The sequence below is a fragment of the Heterodontus francisci genome, chromosome 47 (assembly GCF_036365525.1).
Source record: "Heterodontus francisci isolate sHetFra1 chromosome 47, sHetFra1.hap1, whole genome shotgun sequence".
In the NCBI taxonomy this organism is placed as follows: domain Eukaryota; kingdom Metazoa; phylum Chordata; class Chondrichthyes; order Heterodontiformes; family Heterodontidae; genus Heterodontus; species Heterodontus francisci.
Window position 1 is genome coordinate 10,170,756 of NC_090417.1, and position 27,634 is coordinate 10,198,389.

A 27,634-nucleotide genomic window follows, 5' to 3' on the forward strand; every position below is an offset into this window, starting at 1 on the left:
GTGTGCAGGACATTGCGGGGTAGATGCTAGTGTTGCAGCTGTACTGGAACTGCTTGGCCAGGGGCGTGACAAGTTTTGGAGCATAGGTCTGCAGGACTATTGCCGGAATGTTGTCAGGGCCCAGAGCCTTTACAGGATCCAGTGCCTTCAGCTGTTTTATGACGTCAAGTGGAGTGAATCGAATTGGCTGACAACTGGTATTTGTGATGCATCGGGACCTCGAGGAGGCTGAGATGTGTCGACTTGGCACTTCAGGCGAAAGATGGTTGCAAATACTTCAGCCTTGTTTTTTGCACTGAGGGGCTGGTCTCCTCCATTGCTGAGTATGGGGATATTTGTGAAACCACCTCCTCCTGTTCGTTGTTCAATTGTCCACCACTATTCACGATTTTTTCTCCTTGAATTACCTGCACTCAGCCAAAAATGAACAGCCACCTTTGGAGTAGAGTCACGTCCCACACATTCATCTATTCTCCAGCAGGCGGCAGTGCAGGGAGCGCCGGCCCAATGATGTCAGCGTCCATGTGGCATGCGGCAAGGCTCCGCCCTCTCCACCCCCCCGCGGTGACTGGGGCATGCGCAGTGCAGCCGGGTGGGAGCGGCTGGCGCTCGCGCAGAGACAGTTGGAAAATTCAAAGGTATTCACGGCGAATAGCGCTCAATCTGATCGCGGAGCGGGTGAAAAATAAACCCCGAATACAGCAAAAATGGCAGCCGCACAACAAGCTAACAACGAGGAGACGGGACTGAACGGTGAGTGTGGAGCAGCCGCCAGAAAAGCCCCCTCAACCGAAAGGCGCAAACTTCTATCGTGTACCTTGCAAACGTCTGGGAGCGGAATGCGATGCTGAATCCTGAGGGGCGTGCATCAGTTAAAGTTAATGTCAAGGTGGGGGGTGATTTTGAGATAGTCTTTCTGCGGAGCGAACAAAAACAGGAGAAGCGGAAGTGTTGTCACGATGATTGGCAGTGGTTTCAACCAATGGGAGGCTGGTGTCGCGAGTCGGGCCACAGTCGTGGCCAATAGGCAGCGGGGAGGCGGGGTCAGGGTGCTGTGGGGACTGGCACGGCTGGCTGGTTCAATGGGTGCTTGGAAGTTGTCTTCCATCTCCCTCCAGTGGTTAGTACTTCGGCCTCTGACACAGATTGTGGGTTCAGGTTTCACGAAACCAAATGATCCGGTCATTTATCTCATTGTTGTTTGTTGCATCATGTGTACACATTGGCCTCCCCGCTTCCAAGATGACATAAGTAATAACACCTTTTTATTTTAACAAAAATACTTAATTACCTGTAATCCTCACCTTCCCTGCCCCCTACCCCATCCACCGACCCTTTAAATCCTGACCTGTGGAATGCAACTTTATTTTCAGGAGGTATTTCTGGGTTGTGGTGCATAACCTGATCTCTTGTTGTGGGATATATTACTATTGGTGAGTCGGCACATTGTTCGCTTTATCTCTTTGGCCTCCTTATCTCGAGAGACGATGGATAAGCGCCTGGAGGTGGTGAGTGGTTTGTGAAGCAGCGCCTGGAGTGGCTATAAAGGCCAATTCTAGAGTGACAGGCTCTTCCACAGGTGCTGCAGAGAAATTTGTTTGTCGGGGCTGTTACACAGTTGGCTCTCTCCTTGCGCCTCTGTCTTTTTTCCTGCCAACTACTAAGTCTCTTCGACTCGCCACACTTTAGCCGCGTCTTTACGAGCTCGCTGTACAATGTGTCTTTGGGGATCCTGCCATCTTCCATGCGGCTCACATGGCCAAGCCATCTCAAGCGCCGCTGACTCAGTAGTGTGTATCAGCTGGGGATGTTGGCCGCCTCGAGGACTTCTGTGTTGGAGATACGGTCCTGCCACCTGATGCCAAGTATTCTCCGGAGGCAGCGAAGATGGAATGAATTGAGACGTCGCTCTTGGCTGACATACGTTGTCCATGCCTCGCTGCCGTAGAGCAAGGTACTGAGGACACAGGCCTGATACACTCGGACTTTTGTGTTCCGTGTCAGTGCGCCATTTTCCCACACTCTCTTGGCCAGTCTGGACATCGCAGTGGAAGCCTTTCCCATGCGCTTGTTGATTTCTGCATCTAGAGACAGGTTACTGGTGATAGTTGAGCCTAGGTAGGTGAACTCTTGAACCACTTCCAGAGTGTGGTCATCAATATTGATGGATGGAGCATTTATGACGTCCTGCCCCATGATGTTCGTTTTCTTGAGGCTGATGGTTAGGCCAAATTCATTGCAGGCAGACGCAAACCTGTCGATGAGACTCTGCAGGCACTCTTCAGTGTGAGATGTTAAAGCAGCATCGTCAGCAAAGAGGAGTTCCCTGATGAGGACTTTCCATACTTTGGACTTAGCTCTTAGACGGGCAAGGTTGATCAACCTGCCCCCTGATCTTATGTGGAGGAAAATTCCTTCTTCAGAGGACTTTAATGCATGAGAAAGCAGCAGGGAGAAGAAAATCCCAAAAAGTGTGGGTGCGAGAACGCAGCCCTGTTTCACGCCACTCAGGATAGGAAAGGGCTCTGATGAGCCACCATGTTGAATTGTGCCTTTCATATTGTCATGGAATGAGGTGATGATACTTAGTAGCTTTGGTGGGCATCCGATCTTTTCTGGTAGTCTGAAGAGACCACGTCTGCTGACGAGGTCAAAGGCTTTGGTGAGATCAATGAAAGCAACATAGAGGGGCATCTGTTGTTCGCGGCATTTCTCCTGTATCTGACGAAGGGAGAACAGCATGTCAACGGTCGACCTCTCTGCACGAAAGCCACACTGTGCCTCAGGGTAGACGCGCTCGGCCAGCTTCTGGAGCCTGTTTAGAGCGACTCGAGCAAAGACTTTCCCCACTATGCTGAGCAGGGAGATTCCACGGTAGTTGTTGCAGTCACCGTGGTCACTTTTGTTTTTATAGAGGGTGATGGTATTGGCATCGCGCATGTCCTGGGGTACTGCTCTCTTGTCCCAGCACAGGCATAGCAGTTCATGTAGTGCTGAGAGTATAGCAGGCTTGGCACTCTTGATTATTTCAGGGGTAATGCTGTCCTTCCCAGGGGCTTTTCCGCTGGCTAGAGAATCAATGGCATCACTGAGTTCCGATTTGGTTGGCTGTATGTCCAGCTCATCCATGACTGGTAGAGGCTGGGCTGCATTGACGGCAGTCTCAGTGACAACATTCTCCCTGGAGTACAGTTCTAGGTAGTGCTCAACCCAGCGGTCCATTTGTTTGCGTTGGTCAGTGATGATGTCCCCTGATTTAGATTTGAGGGGGGCGATCTTCTTGATGGTTGGCCCAAGAGCTCTCTTAATGCCATCATACATTCCTCTGATGTTTCCGGTGTCTGAGGCCAGCTGAATATGACTGCATAGGTGTTGCCAGTAGTCGTTTGCGCAGCGCCTGGCTGTTCTTTGTGCAGTGCTTCTGGCTGCTTTAAGTGCTGCGGATGTTAAATCGCGGGGGGCTTTCTTGTAGTTCAACATTATAGGAAGGATGTGGAAGCTATGGAAAGGGTGCAGAGGAGATTTACCAGGATGTTGCCTGGTATGGAGGGAAGGTCTTACGAGGAAAGGGTGAGGGACTTGAGGTTGTTTTCGTTGGAGAGAAGGAGGAGGAGAGGTGACTTAATAGAGACATATAAGATAATCAGAGGGTTAGATAGGGTGGATAGTGAGCGTCTTTTTCCTCGGATGGTGATGGCACACACGAGGGGACATAGCTTCAAGTTGAGGGGTGATAGATATAGGACAGATGTGAGAGGTAGTTTCTTTACTCAGAGAGTAGTAAGGGCGTGGAACGCCCTGCCTGCAGCAGTAGTAGATTCGCCAACTTTAAGGGCATTTAAGTGGTCATTGGATAGACATATGGATGAAAATGGAATAGTGTAGGTCAGATGGTTTCACAGGTCGGCGCAACATCGAGGGCCGAAGGGCCTGTACTGCGCTGTAATGTTCTAATTCTAACAGTGCAATGCGCTTAGCGGCTATGGCAGGTTCTAGCTCTTCATTATGAGATTGAAACCAGTCTGCATTTCTCTTCGCTGACTCATAGATGGCGTCTCTGATGTGGGCCCACTTGGTCTCAGCAACCCCTGTGGGAGTGTTTTGAAGGGCTGTGACAAGTGAATTTAGAAATTTTTGTAACAGCTGTGGGTGAGAAATTCTGCTCGTGTTGATGCGCGGGTGGCCCTTCTGCTTGGAATGATGCAACTTCTTTGGTCTGATTCTAACCTTGCTGCACACCAGGGAGTGGTTGGTGTCGCAGTCCGCACTGTGGAAGCTGCGTGTGATTTGAACACTGTTTAAGGCGGCTCGCCTTGTGACAATGAGGTCTAGCTGGTGCCAACGACGCGATCTTGGGTGCCTCCATGAAACCTGATGACAGGGTTTAGTGTGAAAGAACGAGTTGGTGATGCAGAGGTTATGATAGGTACACAACTCAAGCAGTCTCTGCCCGTTCTCATTCATCCTTCCAACGCCATCGCGCCCAAGGCAGGAGGGCCATGAGTCATGGTCGGCCCCAACCCTGGCATTAAAGTCCCCCAGCAGGAATAGGGGTTCGGTGTTGGGGATGCTGCTAATGATGTTATGGAGTTCCTCGTAGAACTGATCTTTAGCTTCAGGTGGGGAGCAGAGTGTTGGAGCATAGATGCTGGGTAGGTGTACTGGACCAGAGGTGGTGAGCAGTCGGATGGACAGTATGCGTTCCGAGCCATTTGAGGGAGGCTCTATCATGCTGAGCAAGGAGTTTCTGATGGCGAAGCCCACTCCATGCTGTCTTGGTTCTTCAGGATCCCTGCCCTGCCAGAAGAAGGTGTAGTCTTGTTCTGCTAGAGATCCACTCGCGGGGAGGCGCGTCTCCTGAAGTGCTGCAATGTCTACATTGAGTCTACTGAGCTCGTTGTTAATGATGGCGGTCTTCCGAGAACCGTTGATTTGTGTAAGGTTTACAGCACTGAACTGCAATGTTGAGTATGATACGGGATGAACTTTTTTCAACAGCAGAAGCATACAAATTCTGTGTCCTGTCGTAATACTGTCATGCTGCATTTCACATTAACACTAAATACGTGGAATAGTTTGGGAGCAGTCACTGCACTGATGGATTTTGCATTTTTCATCATTCATGCCAGGCAATTTTGAAGTCTTATTACTCATATTGAGGTGTGCACTACCTTTCGCTGCAACTGATATAAATTGAAGTTTAGAAGCTTATTCTTTAACCTTTTCATTTGCTGCCCATCATTTTGAAGCTAACATTAAAACTAAATGAACATTTGGTCTCAAGTGAGAGGTGTTTTCAAGCACAGCTTTGCTTTCTGTCGTGAGAAAGTAAAAGAAAGCTGGAAAAGTCATTTGTGTCACTGAGTTAACATTGTTTTGCAAGCTTGTGTCTTAGAACTGACTCCTTTACAACAAAATGAGTGAATGGAAAAAATTGCAACTGCTCAGAGAGCAACAATGCAAACAGGAAGATTCTTCAAACAGCAAAAATATGTTAATTTTTAAATGGTTTGTTTCAATATTGCTTCATCTTGTAATTTTGTCATCAAAATATTTTCAGACAATTATGAGTTTCTCTGCCGAATCAAAATTGAGGAAATCGATCCAGGAAATTGGGAGAAATGTTCGGCATTCTTCCATCTTTGCAAGATGATGGACGTGCAGCAAACAATCCGTTTCGCTAGATTGTCTTCTCTCAATGCATCTCTGCTGATGGCTGTGAAGGCCAATCTTTAAGAGGCAGGTTCTGCCACAAGTGCTGCACGTGAAACTGCCAAGTGACACTGAGAGTTGTTTTTGACGTTGGCGCCTTGTTGCCTCGTTGCTTCTCAACTGGTCACTGTGGTAGTGCACACCAGTCCACAGGATGTGTCGCCATTTCCCTTTTTTGCCAGCTCGTGACTCCCAGGCCTTCATGTCACGCTTGCAAGCGTACTTGAAACGGAGCTTTGGGCGCCCCACTGGTTGTCTGGCCCCGGCTACCTGACCGTCAGAAGGCCCTTGGGCATGTGACCGTCTTCCATCCTGAGGATGTGTCCGATCCACTGAAACCACCTCTGTTCAATTAGTGCCAACACACTTGGGAGTTCTCCCTTTGAGAGGACTGCCACATTTGTGATTTTGTCCTGCCAGGATATGCCCGTAATGCGCCGCAGACAGCTTCCTTTTCTGGTAGCTGCAAGTCGACAGCCATACAGCAAGGTGCTGAGAACACAGGCTTTCTCAACCATCAGCTTGGTCCAAAGGTGGTAGCTGCTGTGCCTCTGCGTGTATCAAGTTCTTCATCGAGGGGCAGATTGTCACCGTGGATCCAAGGTAACAGCATTTGCTAACCATTTCCAGTGGGGTCTTGTTTAGTGTGATCAGGGGCAACACCTTGTCCCATGACCACTGTGTTCTTGACATTTAAAGTTCAGGAGAATAAGTTACAGGCATGGGACAGACAGTCCCTGAGTCCTTGTAGCTGAGTTTCCATGTGAGCGACTTGCTCAGCATCATTGGCGTTGAAATGGTAGAAATAGAAGTTCACTTTTCGTGGAAGAACTTGCATGTGTGTTTCCTTGGTAACTGTGCATTCTATTGATATCTATCTTCAGTGTTCAAAATGTGACTGGTATGGATCTTATTTTGGAGCTTTATTTATGAAAGGGAGTTTTATTAAAGATAAAGGTTTGCAAATTGTTAAATAAAGCAATGCAGTTTTTCAAATCGTTATTGATGTTGTGAGTACAAGATGCCTGAGAGTGACAGGCAGATATTTTTTTCCCACACCAAACAATTAGTTAGCTTGAGAGCCAGTCTTGGAAACAGAAACTGTTTGCTCTTAGCTGTGGAGTTTTCCATTTGACACAAGACTGAACTTGCTTGCATCTTCAACACAAAACGAAGCATTTTTTGCACCAGATAAATTCTGTAAGTGGCCTACCTTTCAGCCAAAGTCCCTTCCTTTTTAGTATTTGTTTATTTCTGTTATTTTTAGCATGCCATGCAGTTTCACCAAATAAATTACATCAAATATTACAAATGGATGGTATGCTTTTGAAACTGGAACAGAATTAAGTAGTATGACATTTTGGCGCAACACAGTCTACATCTTCAAGAGAAACATAGGTTAACATTCCAGCTGGTAAACTTCAAGTTAGTTATCAAGTGAAGGAATTCAACTGATCAGGCTCCTTCTTTTGAAGGAGTAGAGGCATTTGGAAAGAAAGAAGCAGTCATAAATATGGAAATAGGTACACTCAAATTCCTGCTAATTTGTTAGATTGTTAGTCAGTTCCTGTTCCTTTTCAAGGCTTTGTTGTTTTATTGCACACAAGCTGGTAATGTTCCACTTATTGCTTATTTAGCCAGACCCAGCTTCCTGTGTGTGGTGGGATGTAATTCTCATTGTACATCTTGTTTTACATTTTTTACTGTTAAGTTTAAGTGTAAAATACAGTAAATATTAAATTGTTTGAAATTGAGACTGAGTCCTTATGCTTCCAGGTCTGGCAGCATCTGTGGAGAGAGAAACAGAATTAACTTTTCAGGTTGATGACCTTTCATCAGAACTGGGAAAAGTTAGAAATGTAATCGGTTTTGAGCAGAAGGGAAGGTCCAAGATAGGGTGGAAGACAGGAGAGATTAGATGGCAGGCCCAAAGGGAGTGGGGATGGAGCAAGAAAAGAAAGCCAAGATGTGCCTCGAGTTTTCTTCTTTTTTTCTTTTGGGCCTCCTTATCTCGAGAGACAATGGATACGCGCCTGGAGGTGGTCAGTGGTTTGTGAAGCAGCGCCTGGAGTGGCTATAAAGGCCAATTCTGGAGTGACAGGCTCTTCCACAGGTGCTGCAGAGAAATTTGTTTGTTGGGGCTGTTGCACAGTTGGCTCTCCCCTTGCGCCTCTGTCTTTTTTCCTGCCAACTACTAAGTCTCTTCGACTCGCCACAATTTAGCCCTGTCTTTATGGCTGCCCGCCAGCTCTGGCGAATGCTGGCAACTGACTCCCACGACTTGTGATCAATGTCACACGATTTCATGTCACGTTTGCAGACGTCTTTATAACGGAGACATGGACGGCCGGTGGGTCTGATACCAGTGGCGAGCTCGCTGTACAATGTGTCTTTGGGGATCCTGCCATCTTCCATGCGGCTCACATGGCCAAGCCATCTCAAGCGCCGCTGACTCAGTAGTGTGTATAAGCTGGGGGTGTTGGCCGCTTCAAGGACTTCTGTGTTGGAGATATAGTCCTGCCACCTGATGCCAAGTATTCTCCGAAGGCAGCGAAGATGGAATGAATTGAGACGTCGCTCTTGGCTGGCATACGTTGTCCAGGCATCGCTGCCGTAGAGCAAGGTACTGAGGACACAGGCCTGATACACTCGGACTTTTGTGTTCCGTGTCAGTGCGCCATTTTCCCACACTCTCTTGGCCAGTCTGGACATAGCAGTGGAAGCCTTACCCATGCGCTTGTTGATTTCTGCATCTAGAGACAGGTTACTGGTGATAGTTGAGCCTAGGTAGGTGAACTCTTGAACCACTTCCAGAGCGTGGTCGCCAATATTGATGGATGGAGCATTTCTGACATCCTGCCCCATGATGTTCGTTTTCTTGAGGCTGATGGTTAGGCCAAATTCATTGCAGGCAGACGCAAACCTGTCGATGAGACTCTGCAGGCATTCTTCAGTGTGAGATGTTAAAGCAGCATCGTCAGCAAAGAGGAGTTCTCTGATGAGGACTTTCCGTACTTTGGACTTCGCTCTTAGACGGGCAAGGTTGAACAACCTGCCCCCTGATCTTGTGTGGAGGAAAATTCCTTCTTCAGAGGATTTGAACGCATGTGAAAGCAGCAGGGAGAAGAAAATCCCAAAAAGTGTGGGTGCGAGAACACAGCCCTGTTTCACACCACTCAGGATAGGAAAGGGCTCTGATGAGGAGCCACCATGTTGAATTGTGCCTTTCATATTGTCATGGAATGAGGTGATGATACTTAGTAGCTTTGGTGGACATCCGATCTTTTCTAGTAGTCTGAAGAGACCACGTCTGCTGACGAGGTCAAAGGCTTTGGTGAGATCAATGAAAGCAATGTAGAGGGGCATCTGTTGTTCACGGCATTTCTCCTGTATCTGACGAAGGGAGAACAGCATGTCAATAGTCGATCTCTCTGCACGAAAGCCACACTGTGCCTCAGGGTAGACGCGCTCGGCCAGCTTCTGGAGCCTGTTCAGAGCGACTCGAGCAAAGACTTTCCCCACTATGCTGAGCAGGGAGATTCCACGGTAGTTGTTGCAGTCACCGCGGTCACCTTTGTTTTTATAGAGGGTGATGATGTTGGCATCGCGCATGTCCTGGGGTACTGCTCCCTCGTCCCAGCACAGGCATAGCAGTTCATGTAGTGCTGAGAGTATAGCAGGCTTGGCACTCTTGATTATTTCAGGGGTAATGCTGTCCTTCCCAGGGGCTTTTCCGCTGGCTAGGGAATCAATGGCATCACTGAGTTCCGATTTGGTTGGCTGTATGTCCAGCTCATCCATGACTGGTAGAGGCTGGGCTGCATTGAGGGCAGTCTCAGTGACAGCATTCTCCCTGGAGTACAGTTCTAGGTAGTGCTCAACCCAGCGGTCCATCTGTTTGCGTTGGTCAGTGATTATGTCCCCCAATTTAGATTTGAGGGGGGTGATCTTCTTGATGGTTGGCCCAAGAGCTCTCTTCATGCCATCATACATTCCTCTGATGTTTCCAGTGTCTGAGGCCAGCTGAATATGACTGCATAGGTGTTGCCAGTAGTCGTTTGCGCAACGCCTAGCTGTTCTTTGTGCAGTACTTCTGGCTGCTTTAAGTGCTGCGGATGTTAAATCGCTGGGGGCTTTCTTGTAGTTCAAAAGTGCAATGCGCTTAGCGGCTATTACAGGTTCCAGCTCTTCATTATGAGATTGAAACCAGTCTGCATTTCTCTTCGCACTTTTGCCGTAGGTGGTCAAAGCTGACTCATAGATGGCGTCTCTGATGTGGGCCCACTTGGTCTCAGCATCCCCTGTGGGAGTGTTTTGAAGGGCTGTTACAAGTGAATTTAGAAATTTTTGTAACAGCTGTGGGTGAGAAATTCTGCTCGTGTTGATGCGCGGGTGGCCCTTCTGCTTGGAATGATGCAACTTCTTTGGTCTGAGTCTAACCTTGCTGCACACCAGGGAGTGGTCGGTGTCGCAGTCCGCACTGTGGAAGCTGCGTGTGATTTGAACACTGTTTAAGGCGGCTCGCCTTGTGACAATGAGGTCTAGCTGGTGCCAACGACGTGATCTTGGGTGCCTCCATGAAACCTGGTGACAGGGTTTAGTGTGAAAGAACGAAATGGTGATGCAGAGGTTATGATAGGTACACAACTCAAGCAGTCTCTGCCCGTTCTCATTCATCCTTCCAACGCCATAGCGCCCAAGGCAGGAGGGCCATGAGTCATGGTCGGCCCCAACCCTGGCATTAAAGTCCCCCAGCAGGAATAGGTGTTCGGTGTTGGGGATGCTGCTAATGATGTTATGGAGTTGTTCATAGAACTGGTCTTTAGCTTCAGGTGCGGAGCAGAGTGTTGGAGCATAGATGCTGAGTAGGTGTACTGGACCAGAGGTGGTGAGCAGTCGGATGGACAGTATGCGTTCCGAGCCATTTGAGGGAGGCTCTATCATGCTGAGCAAGGAGTTTCTGATGGCGAAGCCCACTCCATGCTGTCTTGGTTCTTCAGGATCCCTGCCCTGCCAGAAGAAGGTGTAGTCTTGCTCTGCTAGAGAGCCACTCGCGGGGAGGCGAGTCTCCTGAAGTGCTGCAATGTCCACATTGAATCTACTGAGCTCGTTGTTAATGATGGCGGTCTTCCGAGAATCGTTGATTTGTGTAAGGTCTTCCGACAGGCCAGGACACATAGTTCTGACGTTCCAGCTTGCAAAGCGAAGGGCTGGTACCTTCTTTCCTTTTTTCATGTTGTTTGGTGCGGTGTATCAGTCCACCTTTCGGGCAATGACCCTGAGCTCCAAGCACCCATTGAAGCAGGCAGACTGTGGCGGGACAGAACCTTATTGACCGGGGGCTGCCCGGTTTGAGGCGGGCGGTAGCTGTCCAGTGAGGTGCAATGACCTCTCCCACCGACAAAGGCAACCCGTGGCGCCCAGTTTCTACGCCAATTTATCTGGACTTATAACCCGTAACTGCTGCCTTCCGTGTTGTTTTAGTCGCTGTGAGGCAGCTATGGAGTGACCTCTCCATGGCGCATGCCTGGGCAAATTTATGGAGGTTGAGAGTTGCCCAGTCGTCAAAACCCCCCTCTCGGCCTTTCTGGTGGGGTCCAAAGGAGTGCAGGACACGACGTTTGGCACCAGTATGGCTGCAGGAACTGCCGGAAACATGCCAAAGGTGACACATGACCGCCTACGGGGTAGCAGAGGAGAAAAAGCAAAACATACAAAGGAATAAGTAAACAAAATGGTAGCAAAGATTACAGTCTGAAATTGTTCAACTCCATGTTGAGTCTGGAAGGCTGTAAAGTGCCGAATTGAAAGATGAGATGTTGCTCCTCGAGCTTATATTTAGCTTCATTGGAACATTGCAATAGGCTGAGGACAGCAAGGTTATTATGAGAGCAAACTTAGTTTCGTTTCTTGGCCCAGTTCTGATGAAGGGTTATTGACCTGAAACGTCAACTTTGTTTCTCTCCCCACAGTTGCTGCCAGACCTGCTGAGTATTTCCGGCATTTTCTGTCTTTATTTCAGATTTCTAGCAGCCGCTATCTTCTGCTGTTGTCCCTACGCTTGAAATCTTTCAACCTGCTGGGCACCTTGAGAGATTTTTTGAATTTGAACTCCCAACAAAGGTTTTTGAGAGCCAAAGCCATGTGCTCCTGGAGTAAAGACCTTCTCCTGGACTGAGAACAGCTCCTCTCCTGCCTATCTGTCTGCCTGCCTTCATCTCTTCCCACGGAACTGAATCTCATGAAAACAAGTGAAACTCAGAGGGAAGGGTTTGCCACGTGAACAAAGTTTTCAGAAGATTATTGGGCCCCAATAAATCACGAGACCATATCTTCAATCAAGGACTACAGCGAGCTCGAGAAACAGTAACAAGATATTTCCTCAAACTATTCTACTTTTCTTCTCTTTTCTATTCCTATCTGCATGTTTATATCGCGCGTGCATACGAGCATGAGCGTGTTGTATTTCCGTAGACATGAACCATCTTAGAGTTTTAAGTTTAAGGTTTGAATAAATTTCCTCTTTCTGCTTTAAACCAAAGAAAGTCTGTGTGTGCTCAGTTCTTTGCCTTATAATTGGAACCTGTGAACACGGATTCGCAAAAAGGGGAGCTCAAAACACAGTGTGTTTAAAATTAAACCCTGTTGCAATGAGACCAGGTAAAGACAGCCAAAGACCCCTGGACACATTGCTTACCTGGTCGTAACAAAATGGACATTGCATGTTCATCGGGGTTTCTTGATCTCCTTTTTAAATACAGTCGTAAAATGTGTACAGGTTACCATTCTGCTATTGAAGAGAAGCTAATTTATGCTGGGGAATTGGAGAGCTGAATTATAATGTTCCATTTAGCAATTAGTTTGCGAGTTTTATTGTTAGATGACAGGACAATAGTTTCAAAACTGTGACGATCTATTTTTGTGCAGCCATTCATTTTGGGGTCATTCCAGTCTCTTGACTAGCTTGGAAAGTGAGCATTAAAGATTTGCTTACAGTTCAGAACGTATTATGGAGTACAAGCAAATCAGTTATGACAGTAGGAGCTGAATTTATGCATTTTTCTTGCTGGAAGTTTTCTGATTTCTGTTAGGCTTTCGAAATAATAGTCTTGGCCAGATTTTTCATTGGCTTTCATTGTGTTATTAGGAGACATGCCCATTATTCTCAGCTGAAATTCTGATTTTTGTTCTCTCAAGTGCTATAAGTGGAAAAAGTTGAACAAATTCTTGATCTGAAGTTATCAATCTGTAAGTTTGTGCCATCACAAGAAAAAATATCTGTTTTATAAGTTGATCTCTTGTGACGTTCATCAAAACAGTCGTTTTCAGATACAGTGGGTCTGGAGAGCGGAGAGTACATTGGACCAGAATACGCAGACCTAAGGTCGTCCTCGTATTGAGGTCTTCATTCCACCCCTATTTTTCTGTTTGCATTGTAAATTCATGTGTGCACAGAGAAATTAAGTTGTTCAGAGCCTAAGTTGTACTCTTTGTGTGAGCAGAGGAGCTGCCAAAAGAAAAACTTGAAGTGATGCAACATCTTGACTGGTGGGAGGATGTAACTGCAACATGACAACTTTATATAGGCTGTTTGCATGTCAAGTGGGAACATAGAAATTTATCATGAAAGAGTTAGTAAAAGGAAAAGACTTATGTGCAGGTTTTAGATTTCCACCATCTGGATAAATGGTATTTGGGCTGCTTGCTTGACCAAGTTTCGTGAGGACTGTCATTGGAATGCCTCTGACCATTGTTATGCACCTGTTCATCAGTTTGTGTTTGCTGCTGCTAGATGTGATGGCATGAGATGACTGTTATCAAGTGTTGAATAACCTGAAGAGATTTGTAGCTAAATTTTGAATTTCAGAGTCTGGTTTCACTATTGCTCTAACACTTGCTTATCTCTCATAATACATGAACAATTGGTTTGGTGTGCCTTGCTCACTTACAGAGTTTATTGATTTAAAGGTAAATTCTGATGGTCGAGAACATGAGTGGATTCGTGCTTCATTCTGAAATACAGGTGACAAATGTGCTAGCCCCTACAATGGCATCATGGCTAAATGCACTGTTGTGTGTTACTTACTACACTATGCATTTCAGGCGAGTGTTTTAAAAAGGAAATGTCTCAGACCAAACAGCATCTCTTCACAGATTCCTTACAGAATTCAATTAATTATTATAAAAGCAAAATACTGCGGATGCTGGAAATCTGAAATAAAAACAAGAAATGCTGGAACCACTCAGCAGGTCTGGCAGCATCTGTGGAAAGAGAAGCAGAGTTAACGTTTCGGGTCAGTGACCCTTCATCGGTTCCGATGAAGGGTCACTGACCCGAAACGTTAACTCTGCTTCTCTTTCCACAGATGCTGCCAGACCTGCTGAGTGGTTCCAGCATTTCTTGTTTTTATTTCAATTAATTATTACTTAGTTGTAGAAAATGCAACTATTTAGTCCTTTGAAGAATAAAGCACTTGCCAAACATCCTTTCCAGGAGGGGAGAGCAGCTGGAAGAATACGCAACTTTATGTTTTGCAGGTTTAAGATAATGGCTCGAATGATGTGCCCAAACCTTAAATAATTGGCCACATACTGTGTTGTGCTGCTGGGCTTTGTCTTGTATTTTTCACACTAATGGATTCACAGTCATTTTTGTGGAGATGCAATTGTGCTCCATCGGGCAACATCTGTTAATGTGAAAGAACTTTTTAGCAACATATGAAAACTTGAGTTGAGAAAAATAAATAATTTGGCCTAATAAAAGTCATAATTTCTCATGAATGCAGCAGGCTTTTAAAAAAAAAACATTTTTGATGTGGGTGTTGCTGGAAAGGTCCACATTTAATGCCCATCTTCGTTCCTCATGAAAAGGCGGTGAGAGGTGCCACCCTGAATCTTAATCCTTTTTGTTCTCTGCTTTCTGCGTAAGAGATTATTTTGAACAGCTATCATACTTTTAACAAAGAAATCCTTTCTGCACTTTGTTTACTTGATGAATTTTAAATTTCGTCTGACTTTGCTAGCTAAATTTTAAGTAGTATTTTAGGTTTGCTTTATCACTCATTTTTAATACTTTACATAGCACACTTAACGACTACCTTCTCTTAACTACTATCTTGCCCTCTTGTGGAACATTATCAGTTGGAATAGAGACCTCACTTGTAATCAAGAATTCTCTGTTGAAAAGATTAAAAATTGGTTTTGTGCTTTTTCTTCAAGGAGTCATTTTACCTGTCTCAACTTGGCTGCTGTTTCTGAAGAACACTGAAGCAAACTTCACATTGTCTTGAAGCAGCGCAGATAAAAAGACTGCTGGAAATTTGATACCAAAAACGTGTCTTTTCTATTCAGGTTAACATTTCCAGTCGGAAGTATTAACCTCCCATTTCTCTTGTCTGATGAAAAATGATCTTGCTGTGCATTTCCAGTGCTTTCTGTTGAAGTAATACAACGTTTAATCAAATTTAATTTTTGCATTATTGACTGTAGTACCATAACTTATTGTTTTCTTTGTAAAATTGTCAGTTTGCTTAGGATACCAAACTTGGGTAAAGTCAAGTACAGGATGAGTTAATGTGAAGGCCTAATATCTTGCTCATATAAGTTGTGCATGCATGTTGGTGTTCAGTTCAGTTTGTCAGAGCAAATGGAAGAAAAAGTATGTATACAACACGTGGTAGCCTAAAACAAGTCAATGTCACAGCATTGAACGTGTAAAAGTGATGCATCACCTGTGATTGAATGGTTTATGTAATTCAGGTGTTTTGATTTGAGTGAGAAAAATATCTGAATGTGGTGAGAGCATGAATACAATGTAGCAGGGCAATAGTGAGAGATGTGGCAGAGTATGCAACCAGGTGACTGCGATTTCAAAGTGCGCTTTCTCAACTGTTGTAAACGTCTTAGAGCATCTTTTCTGTTTGACTAACTTGTCAGTTTTCTTTGTTGAAAGCTGGCGAAAGGCTGTGGTTTTTAAAGGTACTTCCAGCCTTCCAGTACTTCCTCAAGAAAGGGTTTATGGGCAATCCTTGCAACTACAGGCCAGTTAGTTTAGGATCAGTGGTGGATAGGTTTTCGAAAAAATAAGCAGGGAAAAAAATCAGCAGACACTTTGAAAGGTTTGAGTTAATTAAGGACAGCCAGCATAGATTTATAAAAGGGAACTCGATAACTTCTTGAAGGAGAACAAAATGGCAGGGATATGGAAGAGCAGGGTGTATGACTAACTGGACAGCTGGCACAGACACGATGGGCTGAATGGCAGTCTCCTGTGCTGTGCTCTATGATTCTATTTTGAAAATGTGGTGGATGTTCTTTCTATGGAATTTAATAACATTTGATAAGGACCCACATAAAAATCTGATGAACAAAATTGAGGCTCATGGTTAAGGAGGGTGAATGGCCAATTGGATAAAAAGTTTGGCTGAAGTATGGAAAACAGCGAGTTGTAGTAAATATTTGTTTTTCAGACTGGAGGATGATCGATCGGCGTGTTCCCCAAGGGCAGATAGGTGGCAGATAGAATTTAATACGACAAGTGTGAGGTGATGCATTTTGGCAGAAGGAAGAGGGAGAGGCAATATATTCTTAATGGCACAGTTCTATAGAGTGTGCAGGAACAGAGGGACTTGGGGTGCCTGTGCATCGATCTTTGAAGGTGACAGGACATATTGAGAGAGTTGTCAGCAAAGCATGTGGGATCTTGGGCTTCATAAATAGGGGCATTGAGTACAAAAGCAGGGAAGTTATGCTGAATCTTTATAAAGCTCTGGTTAGGCCTCAACTGGAGTAGTGTGTCCACTTCTGGTCACTACACCCTAGGAAGAAGGATGTAAGCATCCTTGAGAGGGTGCAGAGGAGATTTACCAGAATGATTCCAGGCATGGAGGATTTTAGTTCCAAGATTAGATTGGGAAAGTTGGGTTTGTTCTCCTGAGAGCAAAGGAAATTGAGGAGAGATTTAATAGAGGTGGACACGATTATGTCAGACGTTGATAATTTAGATAATGAAAAACTGTTGCCGTTCACTCATGGTTCAAGGACTAGCAGACACAGTTTGAAGGTATTGGGCAAGAGTTGCAGGGAGAATATGAAGAAGTACTGTATTTACATAGCAGGTGGTAATGTCCTGGAACTTGCCCACAAGGGTGGTGGAAGCGGAGGCAATCAATTACTTCAAAAGGAAATTGGATGAGCACTTGAAGGAAATAAACTTGCAGGGCTTCGAGGATCGAGTGGGGGAGTGGGACTGACTGGACGGTTGCGTGGAGAGCTGGCATGGACTGGATCGGCCGAAAGTTGACCTCCTGTACTTCAGATGACTCTGTGACTCGTAAACTTGTTCAAAGGACGATACATAGTTGGGAAAGACTTTCATTTGCCTTTCACAACCTTAAGAACATCCCAAAGTGCTTTTGAGCCAATGACGTACTTTTGTAGTGTAATCAAAATTGGAATGCAGTTAACGGTTATGATACTGTGCAGTGAGTGTTGGTCGTGTTTCAGTGCTTGGGGCATATCACAGTCCAACCTGATGATTTCAAACACTTAAACTCGACTTGTTTAATTTCCTTCGTTTGCATCTTAAAATATCTTTCCTCTTGCCTTTACTTACTAAATAATGGGTTGTCGATGTTTGCAGTGAGATATTTAGGTTGCTTCATGTGAGTAAGTCAAATGAACCCAGGAATGATGAAAATCTAAGCTGGTTTATGTTGAGAATGCAGCGGTATCAATCGAAGACTTCGAATACATCTGCTGCATTACCCACAAGTGAAATCCGAAATTGAGAGCAAAATACTGTGGATGATGGAACTCTGAAATGAGAACAGAAAGTGCCAGAAATACTCAGCAGGTCTGGCAGCACCTCTGGAGAGAGAAGCAGAGCTAACGTTTCAGGTCTGCGACCTTTCATCAGAACTGGCAAAGGTGACAAGTGTAACAGTCTCTGAGCAAGTGAGAGTAGGGGGAAGTGAACAAGAAGGAAGGACTGTGATAGGATGGAGGGGGGAGAGGTTAAATGACCTGTCATAGAACAGAATTCAAATAGAGTGCTAAATAGTTGTAACGAAAGACAAAGCATGAGTTCAGAGAGAGTGCTATTGGCACAATAATGAACAGGTCTGTATGAAAGCAAAAACAAGAAAGATAAGTTTAAGACTGGCACATGGTTAAAAAATACATGAAATAAAAAAAATATTTAAAAAATTTGAATTGAAGAAATGAGCAAACAAACAAAAAATAATAGGGCTTATGATCTGATATTATTGAACTCAATATTGAGTCCAGAAAGCTGTGGAGTGCCTAATCGGAAAATGAGGTGCTGTTCCTCGAGCTTGCATTCATGTTCACTGGAACACTGCAGCAGGTCAAGGACAGATATGTGGGCAGGGGAACAAGGTGGAGAATTAAAATGGCAAGCAACCGGAAGCTTGCGGACTGAGAGGAGGGGGTGTTCTGCAAAGCGGTCATCCAATCTGCGTTTGGTCTCCCCAATGTCGAGGGGCCCGCACTGTGAGCAGCAAATACAGTATACTAAATTGAAAGAATTACAAGGAAATTGCTGCTTTACCTGGAAGGAGTGTTTGGGGCCTTCGATGGTGAGGAGAGAGGAGGTGAAAGGGCAGGTATTACTACTCCTGCGATTGCATGGGAAGGTGTCGTGGGAAAGGGAAGAGGTATCGGGGGGTGAAATTTTTTTTATCAACTGAGGAAACCACACTGTGGTTGATAGGGCCTACGACCGTGTCCGACCCATTTCCCGCACTTGTGCTCTGATCCCTTCCTCTCCCTTCCAGAACAACGACAGGGTTCCCCGTGTCCTCACTTTCCACCCCACCAGCCTCCACATCCAAAGGATCATGCTCAGACATGTCCACCAGCTCCAGCATGATGCCACCACAAAACACATCTTCCCCCTCCTGTCAGCATTCGGAAGGAATCGTTCCCTCCGCGACACCCTGGTCCACTTGTCCATCATACCCGACAACTCTTTCCTTTCCCACGGCACCTTCCCATGCAATCGCAGGAGGTGTAATACCTGCATTTTCGCCTCTTCTCTCCTCACCATCCAAGGCCCCAAACACTCCTTCCAGGTAAAGCAGCAATTTCCTTGTACTTCTTTCAATTTAGTATACCGTATTCGCCGCTCGCATTGGGGAGACTAAACGCAGATTGGATGACCGCTTTGCAGAACACCTCCTCTCGGTCCGCAAGCATGATCCATAGCTTCTGGTTGCTTGCCATTTTAATTCTCCACCTTGTTCCCCTGCCCAAATATCTGTTCTCAGCCTGCTGCAGCGTTCCAGTGAACATGAATTCAAGCTCGAGGAATAGCACCTCGTTTTACGATTAGCATTCTGCAGCCTTCTGGACTCAATATTGAGTTCAATAATTTCAGACCTTGAGCCCTATTTTGTTTGTTTATTTATATTTAAGTTTAATTTTTATTTATTTTTTAACCATGTGGTCGTCTTATTTTTCATGATTTGCTTTTGTACAGACCTGTTCATTATTCTTCCATGAGCACTCTCGCTGGACTCATGTTTTGTCTTATGCTACAACTATTTGGCACTCTATTTGCATTCTGTTCCTTGACATGTCATTTAACCTCAACACCCCCCCCCCCCCCCCCACCGCCCCTTTTTCATATCACAGTCCTTCATTCGACTTCTGCCCCCCTCGCTTGCTGAAAGACTTATGTTTCTAACTTTTGCCAGTTTTGATGAAAGGTCGCAGACCTGAAACAGCAACTCTGTTTCTCTGCCCACAGATGCAGCCAGACCTGCTGAGTATTTCCAGCACTTTCTGTTCTCAAATCCTGTGTCGGTTTTGCAGTTATGTTCATGGAACTGAGCCCCAATTATATATTGATTGGAAGGTTTGTTCTTTGGAGCAGTGTACTTTCCTGCTTGATTTTTACATTTATTGAAGTATCAATTTTTGGTCGAACCCTATTTTGAATTGTGGATGGCAGAGCAGAAGCTGCCAACTGCATGTGACCAGTTGCAGAATTGCTTAAGTCTGCAATGTGGAGGCTTTGAGGGAGAGTATGTTTGAGTAATTTGTCCTGTGGGAGAGATGCCTTTGCCATTTAATTTCTTGGAAGAGAAGGAGGAAGGACATAACTATTGGGTAATGGCAGTGGAGATGCCAGAAAAGAGATGACACTCAGCTATATTTGTGGTGCTCCTATCATTAGCTCCATGGCAAAAAAAAATTGAAAGACTACCCTGTAATTGGTGGAATTTAGACTTTCTTAAATTTTGCTTACTTTCTTTCAAGTGATTTTTTTATTGGTGGTTGTTCAAACTGTGCACAGTTACAATTTACACTTAGGTAGTGCCTTTCATATTCAGGGAGGTACAGGGAAAGAATTCCAGAATTTAGGATCGAAATGACTGTAGGTATGGCTGCTGTTTGCTTGGGTGAGGCAAGTGGTGGAATGCACTGGAGGCCAGTGTTGAGGGAACCCTGAGTTCTTGGAACATTTTAGTTCTGGAGGAGGTTACAGTGATGGCGGGGGGAGGTGTGAGGCAATGGAGGAATTTTAATATGAGGATTGAGAATATTAAAATTGAGGCATTGCTGGTCCAGGAGACAGTGTAGGTCATTGAGCACTGATGCGATGCGTGAGTGGAACTTGGTGTGGATTAAAATAAAGGCAGCAGAATTTTACATGAACTCAAGTTTGTGGATGGAGGATAGAAGATGGGAGGATGGCTAGTAAAACATAGGTTTAGTTGAATCTGCAGATGTCAAATACATCTGCAAAAAAAAATGCACAAGGATTTCAGCAGCATATGGTGTAAATTGGGCAATTATTACAGATGTAGAAGTATAGGAACATAGGATCAGGAGTAGGCCATTCAATATGATCATGGCTGATCCTCAACTTCAATGCCTTTTTCCCACACTATCCTCATATTCCTTTATTTCATTGGTATTTAGAAATCTGTTAATCTCTGCTTTGAACCTACTCAATGACTGAGCTTCCACAGCCCTCTGGGGTAGAGAATTCCAAAGATTCACAACCCTCTGAGTAAAGAACTTTCTCCTCATCTCAGTCCTAAGTGGCTTCCCCCTTATTTTGAAATTATCTTCCCTGGTTCTAGACTCCCCAACCAGGGGAAACATCTTAGCTGCATCAACCCTGTCTATCGCTTTCAGTTTTTTGTAGATTTCAATGAGATCACCTCTCATTCTTCGAAACTCCAGAGAATACAGGCCCAGGTTCCCCAGTCTCTCTTCATAGGACAGTCTGGTGAACCTTTGTTGCACTCCTTTTCTGGCAATAATATCCTTCCTAAGGTAAGGGGACCAAAACTGCATACAGTACTCAAGGTGCGGTCTAACCAAAATTCTATACAATTGAAGCAAGACTTCACTACTGCTGTACTCCGATCCTCTTGCGATAAAGGCTAACATATCATCTCCAATACAACCTTCTTACTAATTTCCTTCAATTCCCCATTCCCCTAATCCTTTGGATCTCTAATTCTGGGAGATTTCTTCTATCTTCCATCTTGTATGTGGTCTTTATGATGGAAGATCTGGTTGGAAGCTCAGCTCAGTCAGAGAAGACGCTGAAGTTTATGGGCTTTCAAAGAAGCAAGGAGTTGTTGGGGTTATCTCAAAAGACTTAAGATGTGCTGAACTGGTTTTTCAGTTTTCTGATGGCAGGATCTGAAGGCTGAATATTCTTGATCAAAAATAGCACAAAGATATCTAAATTCGATCAAAAGATACAGGAGTCTGGAGCGACTAGAATGAGCGGTCCTTTCATGATTGTATGTTAGTGTGTATTAGTAGAAACTGCGTGTCTGTTCCTGTTTCTGGATGCACAAGCTTCAATTTGGATCAAAAAGTAAGACTGTATATTAGCGATTTTACAGTACAGTGCTTGCAATATCTGTACTGTTGAAATTTTAATTAATGGCTGCTGGTGACATATGATTTTATCCCTGTTTTCCCAGCCGAGAGCCATTGGATGAAGGTTGTGTTTGTGAGAATAATTAATGAGGTATTCCTACCATTTACCTTTGTTTTGAAAAGTTTTATTCTGTAGATCATTTTCAAAGTAAATGACTGAAGTGTTTCCTGTGGTTCACATTAAGGAATTTACTCATCCCTGTTAAGTAACCTTAACTTGTCTGACAGAAGCTGCTGGCACATATTGCAAGACTATGACACAGCATTTAAAAGTAACAATTAATAAACAGACTGATTTTATATGTTAAGTGTTCTGTAAGGAATTTGGAGAAAACAGCCAGGCAAGAGAGAGGAAAAGCATTGCCCCATACATAGGCTGGAAATTGTATCTTTGAGCTTGAGGGAAGGATGTGATCAGACTGTGTTGTGATGCCCACTATAGTTAAATAGCCTATTGACACTCAGTGTCTATTCTTCGAGGTGAAGTGTTCCAACTTGGGAAAAGTTCTGGAATGAATTTGGCTGTGGTGGAACGAACTCCAGCTGGAGTAAAAGTCTTCAGTAGCGGAGAAAATTAGTTTAAAAAAAGCTGCCAGTTTCGATGTTATTTGTGATTTCTTTGATGCTTTAGGCTCCTGGGTGGAGTTACATCTGAAGAAAAGTGGGAATGGGAACGATAATGGCACCAGCCGAAATGGAGGACTGGAGCATGTGCCCTCGTCTTCCTCCATTCACAATGGAGACATGGAAAAAATCCTTCTGGATGCACAGCATGAATCGGGTCAGAGCAGCTCTCGGGGAAGCTCCCATTCAGACAGGTAAAGAACTGATGAGAGTTACAGTATAAAGGAGAGAACTGGCTGTAACTTAGAAAAAATGATTTTCTTTTTCGGGTTGCCGATGGTTCTGTTCAAAATTAAGTCCTCTGAGTAACCATGATGCTGCAAATACACACGCCCAAATCCTCTATTTATTTGTGGCTCCACTGGTTAATTAGGTACATTCCGTTGCACACTGTTTTCTTGCACTATTGTGTAAACAAGATAAATTCATTGTGAGGTTTGCATGAACCCATGTAAATCAGAAGGTCCCAGGTTTGATTCTTGGTGGTTATTTAGTTGGCTATATTATCCAAGGCAGTCCAAATGCAAGAATTCTGAGCTCGTTTTGATGATACCTAGCTCCACCTCTAGCACCCTGTACTGTGTCTGTGCTGTTAAACTGCTCATGTGACCTCTAGTCTGAGACTGCTGTAATTATCTCAACTTAAACATGTGAAGATGGCAACAAATGTCTTTGGCCCCCATCATCCTTGCTACCAACTCCATTCACCACACCAGTCATTTTCTCGGGCTGAGCTAGATTGAATAGAAATCCTTTGTCCTATTTGACCTGAGATAAGTTTCTGACCCTATTTCATTTCCATCACAAGGACTGTCTCCTTCACTTCCATAATCTCATATGCCTCCACCCCTACCTTAGCCCATCTGCTTGTGAAATGCTCATCCATGTCTTTGTCAACTTCATACTCGATTATTCAGTGGTAGCGCTCTCACCTCTGAAAACTATTTGTTGTTTCACAATGAAATATTGAGTACTTGATGTAGTAATTGCAACTGACGTTGAAGGTAATCATTCCGGTTTATAAAGTTGTTTAATGTTGTGTAAAATTCTGTACTGTGTGCTTGAAGGCTAATTTTGGCCATGCAGTAAGTTTTGAGTATGGCAAGCAAAGACAATAAAAACTTGCAGTAATTAGAATGCCCAGGAATTTTCAGAGTTTCAGTTCACATGGCTCAAGGGGCTTTATTGAGTTCATTTTGGTAGCAGTGACCTTCTGGAATTGTTGGCAACTCCTCAGATACTGAAGCAGTCCTTGTCCATTAGTAGCAAGACCTGGACAACATTCAGGCTTGGGCTGCTAAGTGGCAAGTAACATGTATGCCACACAAGTGCAGGGCTATGATAATCTCCAACAAGAGAGAATTGAACCATGTTATCTCCCCTTGACATTCAACAGCATTACCATTGCTGAAGCCCCAACTTTCAACATGTTACCATTGACAAGAAACTGAACTGGAGCAGGCACATAACTGCTGTGGTTACAAGAATAGGTCAGAGGCTGGGAATTCTGCGGCGAGTTATCTACCTGCTGACTCCCGAAAATCTGACCAAAATCTCCAAGGGACAAGTCAGGAGTGAGATGGAATACTCTCCACTTGCCTGGATGGGTGCAGCTCCAACAACACTCAAGAAGCTCGACACCATCCAGGACAAAGCAGCCCGCTTGACTGGCACCCCATTCACCACCTTCAACATTCACTCCCTCCCCCACTGATGCACAGTGGCAGCAGTGTGTACCATCTACAAGGTGCACTGCAGCAACTCATCAGACCTCCTTTGACAGCACCTTCCAAACTCAGGACCTCTTCCAGCGAGAAGGACAAGGGCAGTAGATGTGTGGGACCATCATCATCTGCAAGTTCCCCTCCAAGCCACACAGCATTCTGACTTGGACATGTATCGCCATTTCTGAACTGTTGCTGGACCAAAATCCTGGGACCGCCTCCCTAACAACACTGTGGGTGTACCAACACCAGTTGGATGACAGCGGTTCAAGAAGGTGGCTGACCAGAATCTTCTCGAGGGCAGTTAGGGATGGACAACAAATGCTGGCCTTGCCAGCGAGGCCCACATCCCATGAAACAAATGGAAAAAAGATGTGGGTTACTGTGTACAGTTGTTCAAAGTTTGCTGTTGAATCCACAGCTGCCAGGTCTGGTTACGTATTTTCAGTATTTAAGATGAAGTTGATTAAACAGGTCAGAGACAGTCATGCTGGTTTAGTTTAGTTCAGAGATACAGCACTGAAACAGGCCCTTCGGCCCACCGAGTCTGTGCCGACCATCAACCACCCATTTATACTAATCCTACACTAATCCCATATTCCTACTACATCCCCACCTGTCCCTATATTTCCCTACCACCTACCTATACTAGGGGCAATTTATAATGGCCAATTTACCTACCAACCTGCAAGTCTTTTGGCTTGTGGGAGGAAACTGGAGCACCCGGAGAAAACCCACGCAGACACAGGGAGAACTTGCAAACTCCACACAGGCAGGACCCAGAATTGAACCCGGGTCGCTGGAGCTGTGAGGCTGCAGTGCTAACCACTGCACCACTGTGCCTACTTGCTTGATCTATGGATGGTGCCATGAATTTGTTTCACTCATGCATAATTCCTGGACAAGTACACAAACACTTTAAATTGAATATTGTGTGTTTACTGAATTGTGAAATGTGTATTTTTCATTATCCAACTCATGATGCTCGGTCATGACTCGGAGATTGCTTTATTACATGTGACATATTGCACTGGAGCTGCATATGCAACAGCTAGGTTTATTCAAAGGTAATTTGTGTGATACTCTCAATCGAACACTTCAAATTGCTTCCATTATGACCAGCACCTGACCGGTAACCGTCGGTATTTTACAAGAGTGTTATACAGCTTAAAATAGACATCCCACATTTAGAAAGTTAAAACTTATCATTGTTCTGCTCTCTGCTTTTTACAGTTTGCATGATCATATCGAGAAAATTTCACGTCACTTGACACTTAACTGAAATGTGCGTGACTACGCTCGAGTTGGAACAATTCATAAAATTGTTATGCATGACGATATTGGTTTCAGTCTCTTGCTGTTTTGTGGAAGAATAAACTTGTGTTTTAACCCTTGAGTTTTGGTCCAGTTTTTTTTGCCTTTAACTGACTGCCACATGTTAAATCTTGGTGAGAGGATGCTTTGACTTTGACACTGATTCCACAGAAAATTCAGTAATTAGTTCACAAGCTGAGATGTTGTGGTGCCAGCTTGTGAGGCAGCTGTTTGAAATTGTGTAAATTTGGGTGGCTTGCTTGTAAACTGCTCAGATCAGTCAACTTATGAATATGGGACAAGTATCTCTCTGGCATCCTTTATTGATATTGCCCTTGAGAAATTTACCAATGAAGTTCAGGCACTTCACGATATCTAGTGGTCGCTCTAAAATTCACTAATGTTTTCGCATGGTGCCCATCACTTTGATTGTGATTTCATGTTGACTGTTCCTCTGTTCAATTTCCCAGCCAATCCCGTCCGCAGACACCTCAGATGGCTCAAGCAGTCTTTGAAGTAGAACTACAGCGCAGCAGAGACAACAGTTCTCAGGTATGTTGAACTTGTAGGATTGAACATACTTTTAGTTTTCAGCAAAACAAAAACATGGTAAAATGTCCCAAGGTATTTACAGCAGCCTTTTCAGTTAAAACACTGAGCCACATCAAGAGATATTAGGCCAGGCATCCAAATGCTTGGGTCAAATAGGTAGGTTTTGAAGAGCGACTCAGAAGAGGAGAGGTGTCAGGAGGGAATTCCAGAGCTTAGGACCTAGGCAGGTGAAGGCACAGCCACCCAAAGGTGGAGCATTTAATATCAGGTTTGCGCAGGAGGCCAGATTTGGAGGAGCTCAAAGATCTTGAAGGGTAGCAGGGCTGGAGGATAGTACGTGGACATGGAGGTGTGAGGGCATGAAAGGGAGGATTTAAAAATCAGCCTGTGGGAAGGTCAGAAAGCACAGAGGTGATGGAATGTGCTGTGAATTAGGATATGGGCAGCATCATTTTAGATGAACTCAAGTTTACTGAGGATGGTAGGTGAGAGACCGACTAGGAAAGCATTGGAATAGCAAATTTGCTTCTGAATGTGAGTGATTATGTATGAGATCATTTTGACACTGATTGAAGAAAATAAAAATCTCTATCTCATTGCTATTTTCATAATTTTGTACCTTGCTCTTGTCCCACTTGCAAAATAAAGGTAGATCTTTCCCATGAATTGTGAGCCCTGAAAATAAATCACCAGCCTCCTCGTTATTCCAGTCCTTACTTTGATGCTTCATCTTCTTCCTCCCCAACTCTCAATTTATTTCATCTTTCCTTTTCGTAAGATACAAACTTATGCTGTTGTATGGGTCCAGTAGCCTCGAGTAACTCATCCAACTGGCATTCTTCTTGCCTGACGAGGAAGGTTAGGAGGCTACTGATGACAAAAGGCATGACAGCTGAGCTTGGTAGCCCATGCATTTGCACTTTCTGAGGAGCATGGATACTTCCACGTTTCACTAGAGTGTTGTTACCAAGTGTGAAATTGTACTCTTGGAGAAGCCAGCACCTTCATGGGGTGAGGCAGTGGGAGGGTGATGCCAAGGAAGCAATTATCAAGTCAACCCTCCACCCTGTCCACTCAGTCACAATGAATCCATTTTGTTTTAACGCTTTGTCTACCATTTATAAGTTTGGTTCACCTGGCCTCAATTGAACTGGATTTACTATGACAGTGACACTACCGAGTTTGTTGTAATTTTTCTATTAATTTGACGACAGTGCATCTCTTTTGTGACTGTTGGTTTTAAGAATATGGACTTTTGATTGGTGAGAAAATGAACTTTTAAAAGCTGATTTAAGCCGAAGCAATTTGCCTTCACAGCCAAGATACTGGTTTGATCTGGGAGGCAAAGGAAACAGGTAAATGAGTGAGTAATTATGAAATTAAATCAAAGGTTACAAAAGACAAATTAAATATTTTAGTAAATGAAGAAAAGAGAAAGATGAGAGAATAGGAAGAAAAAAAGAGTGATGCCTTTTAATACTAGTTGACGTTCTGTGGTGTTGCTTACTGCCAAAAATAAAAAAAGTAACTTGTAAAGTAACAATAAAAGTAATCTTGGGTAACTATCTCTGTTCATCCCCTATTCTATGTCTTTCCTCTTCTTTATGCCTCTTTATCTGGTCTCATACTTCCAATCATTTCTTAATAAATAAGTCTGTCTTTTCATGAGCCTCTTCTCGTCTGTATATCTTTTTCTGTGCCACGCGTTGCATTCTGCCTTTGTCACACTTTTATCTCTCCACGTTTCTTGTTTTGCCAAAAAGTTGTTCCTTCAACTT

General features: G+C 44.4%; 1 protein-coding gene across 1 annotated transcript in view; it reads left to right on the plus strand.

Annotated features, from left to right (window-relative positions):
* Window positions 1-556: 556 nt before the first annotated feature.
* LOC137357090 (BCL2/adenovirus E1B 19 kDa protein-interacting protein 3-like) overlaps window positions 557-27,634 on the plus strand; it is a 39,956-nt gene continuing 12,878 nt past the window's right edge. Inside the window, exons 1-3 of the mRNA XM_068023103.1 lie at window positions 557-753; window positions 22,274-22,460; window positions 25,775-25,856. Coding sequence (XP_067879204.1) covers window positions 708-753; window positions 22,274-22,460; window positions 25,775-25,856 — 315 coding nt within the window. The 5' untranslated portion in view covers window positions 557-707. The remainder of the gene's footprint in view (window positions 754-22,273; window positions 22,461-25,774; window positions 25,857-27,634) is intronic.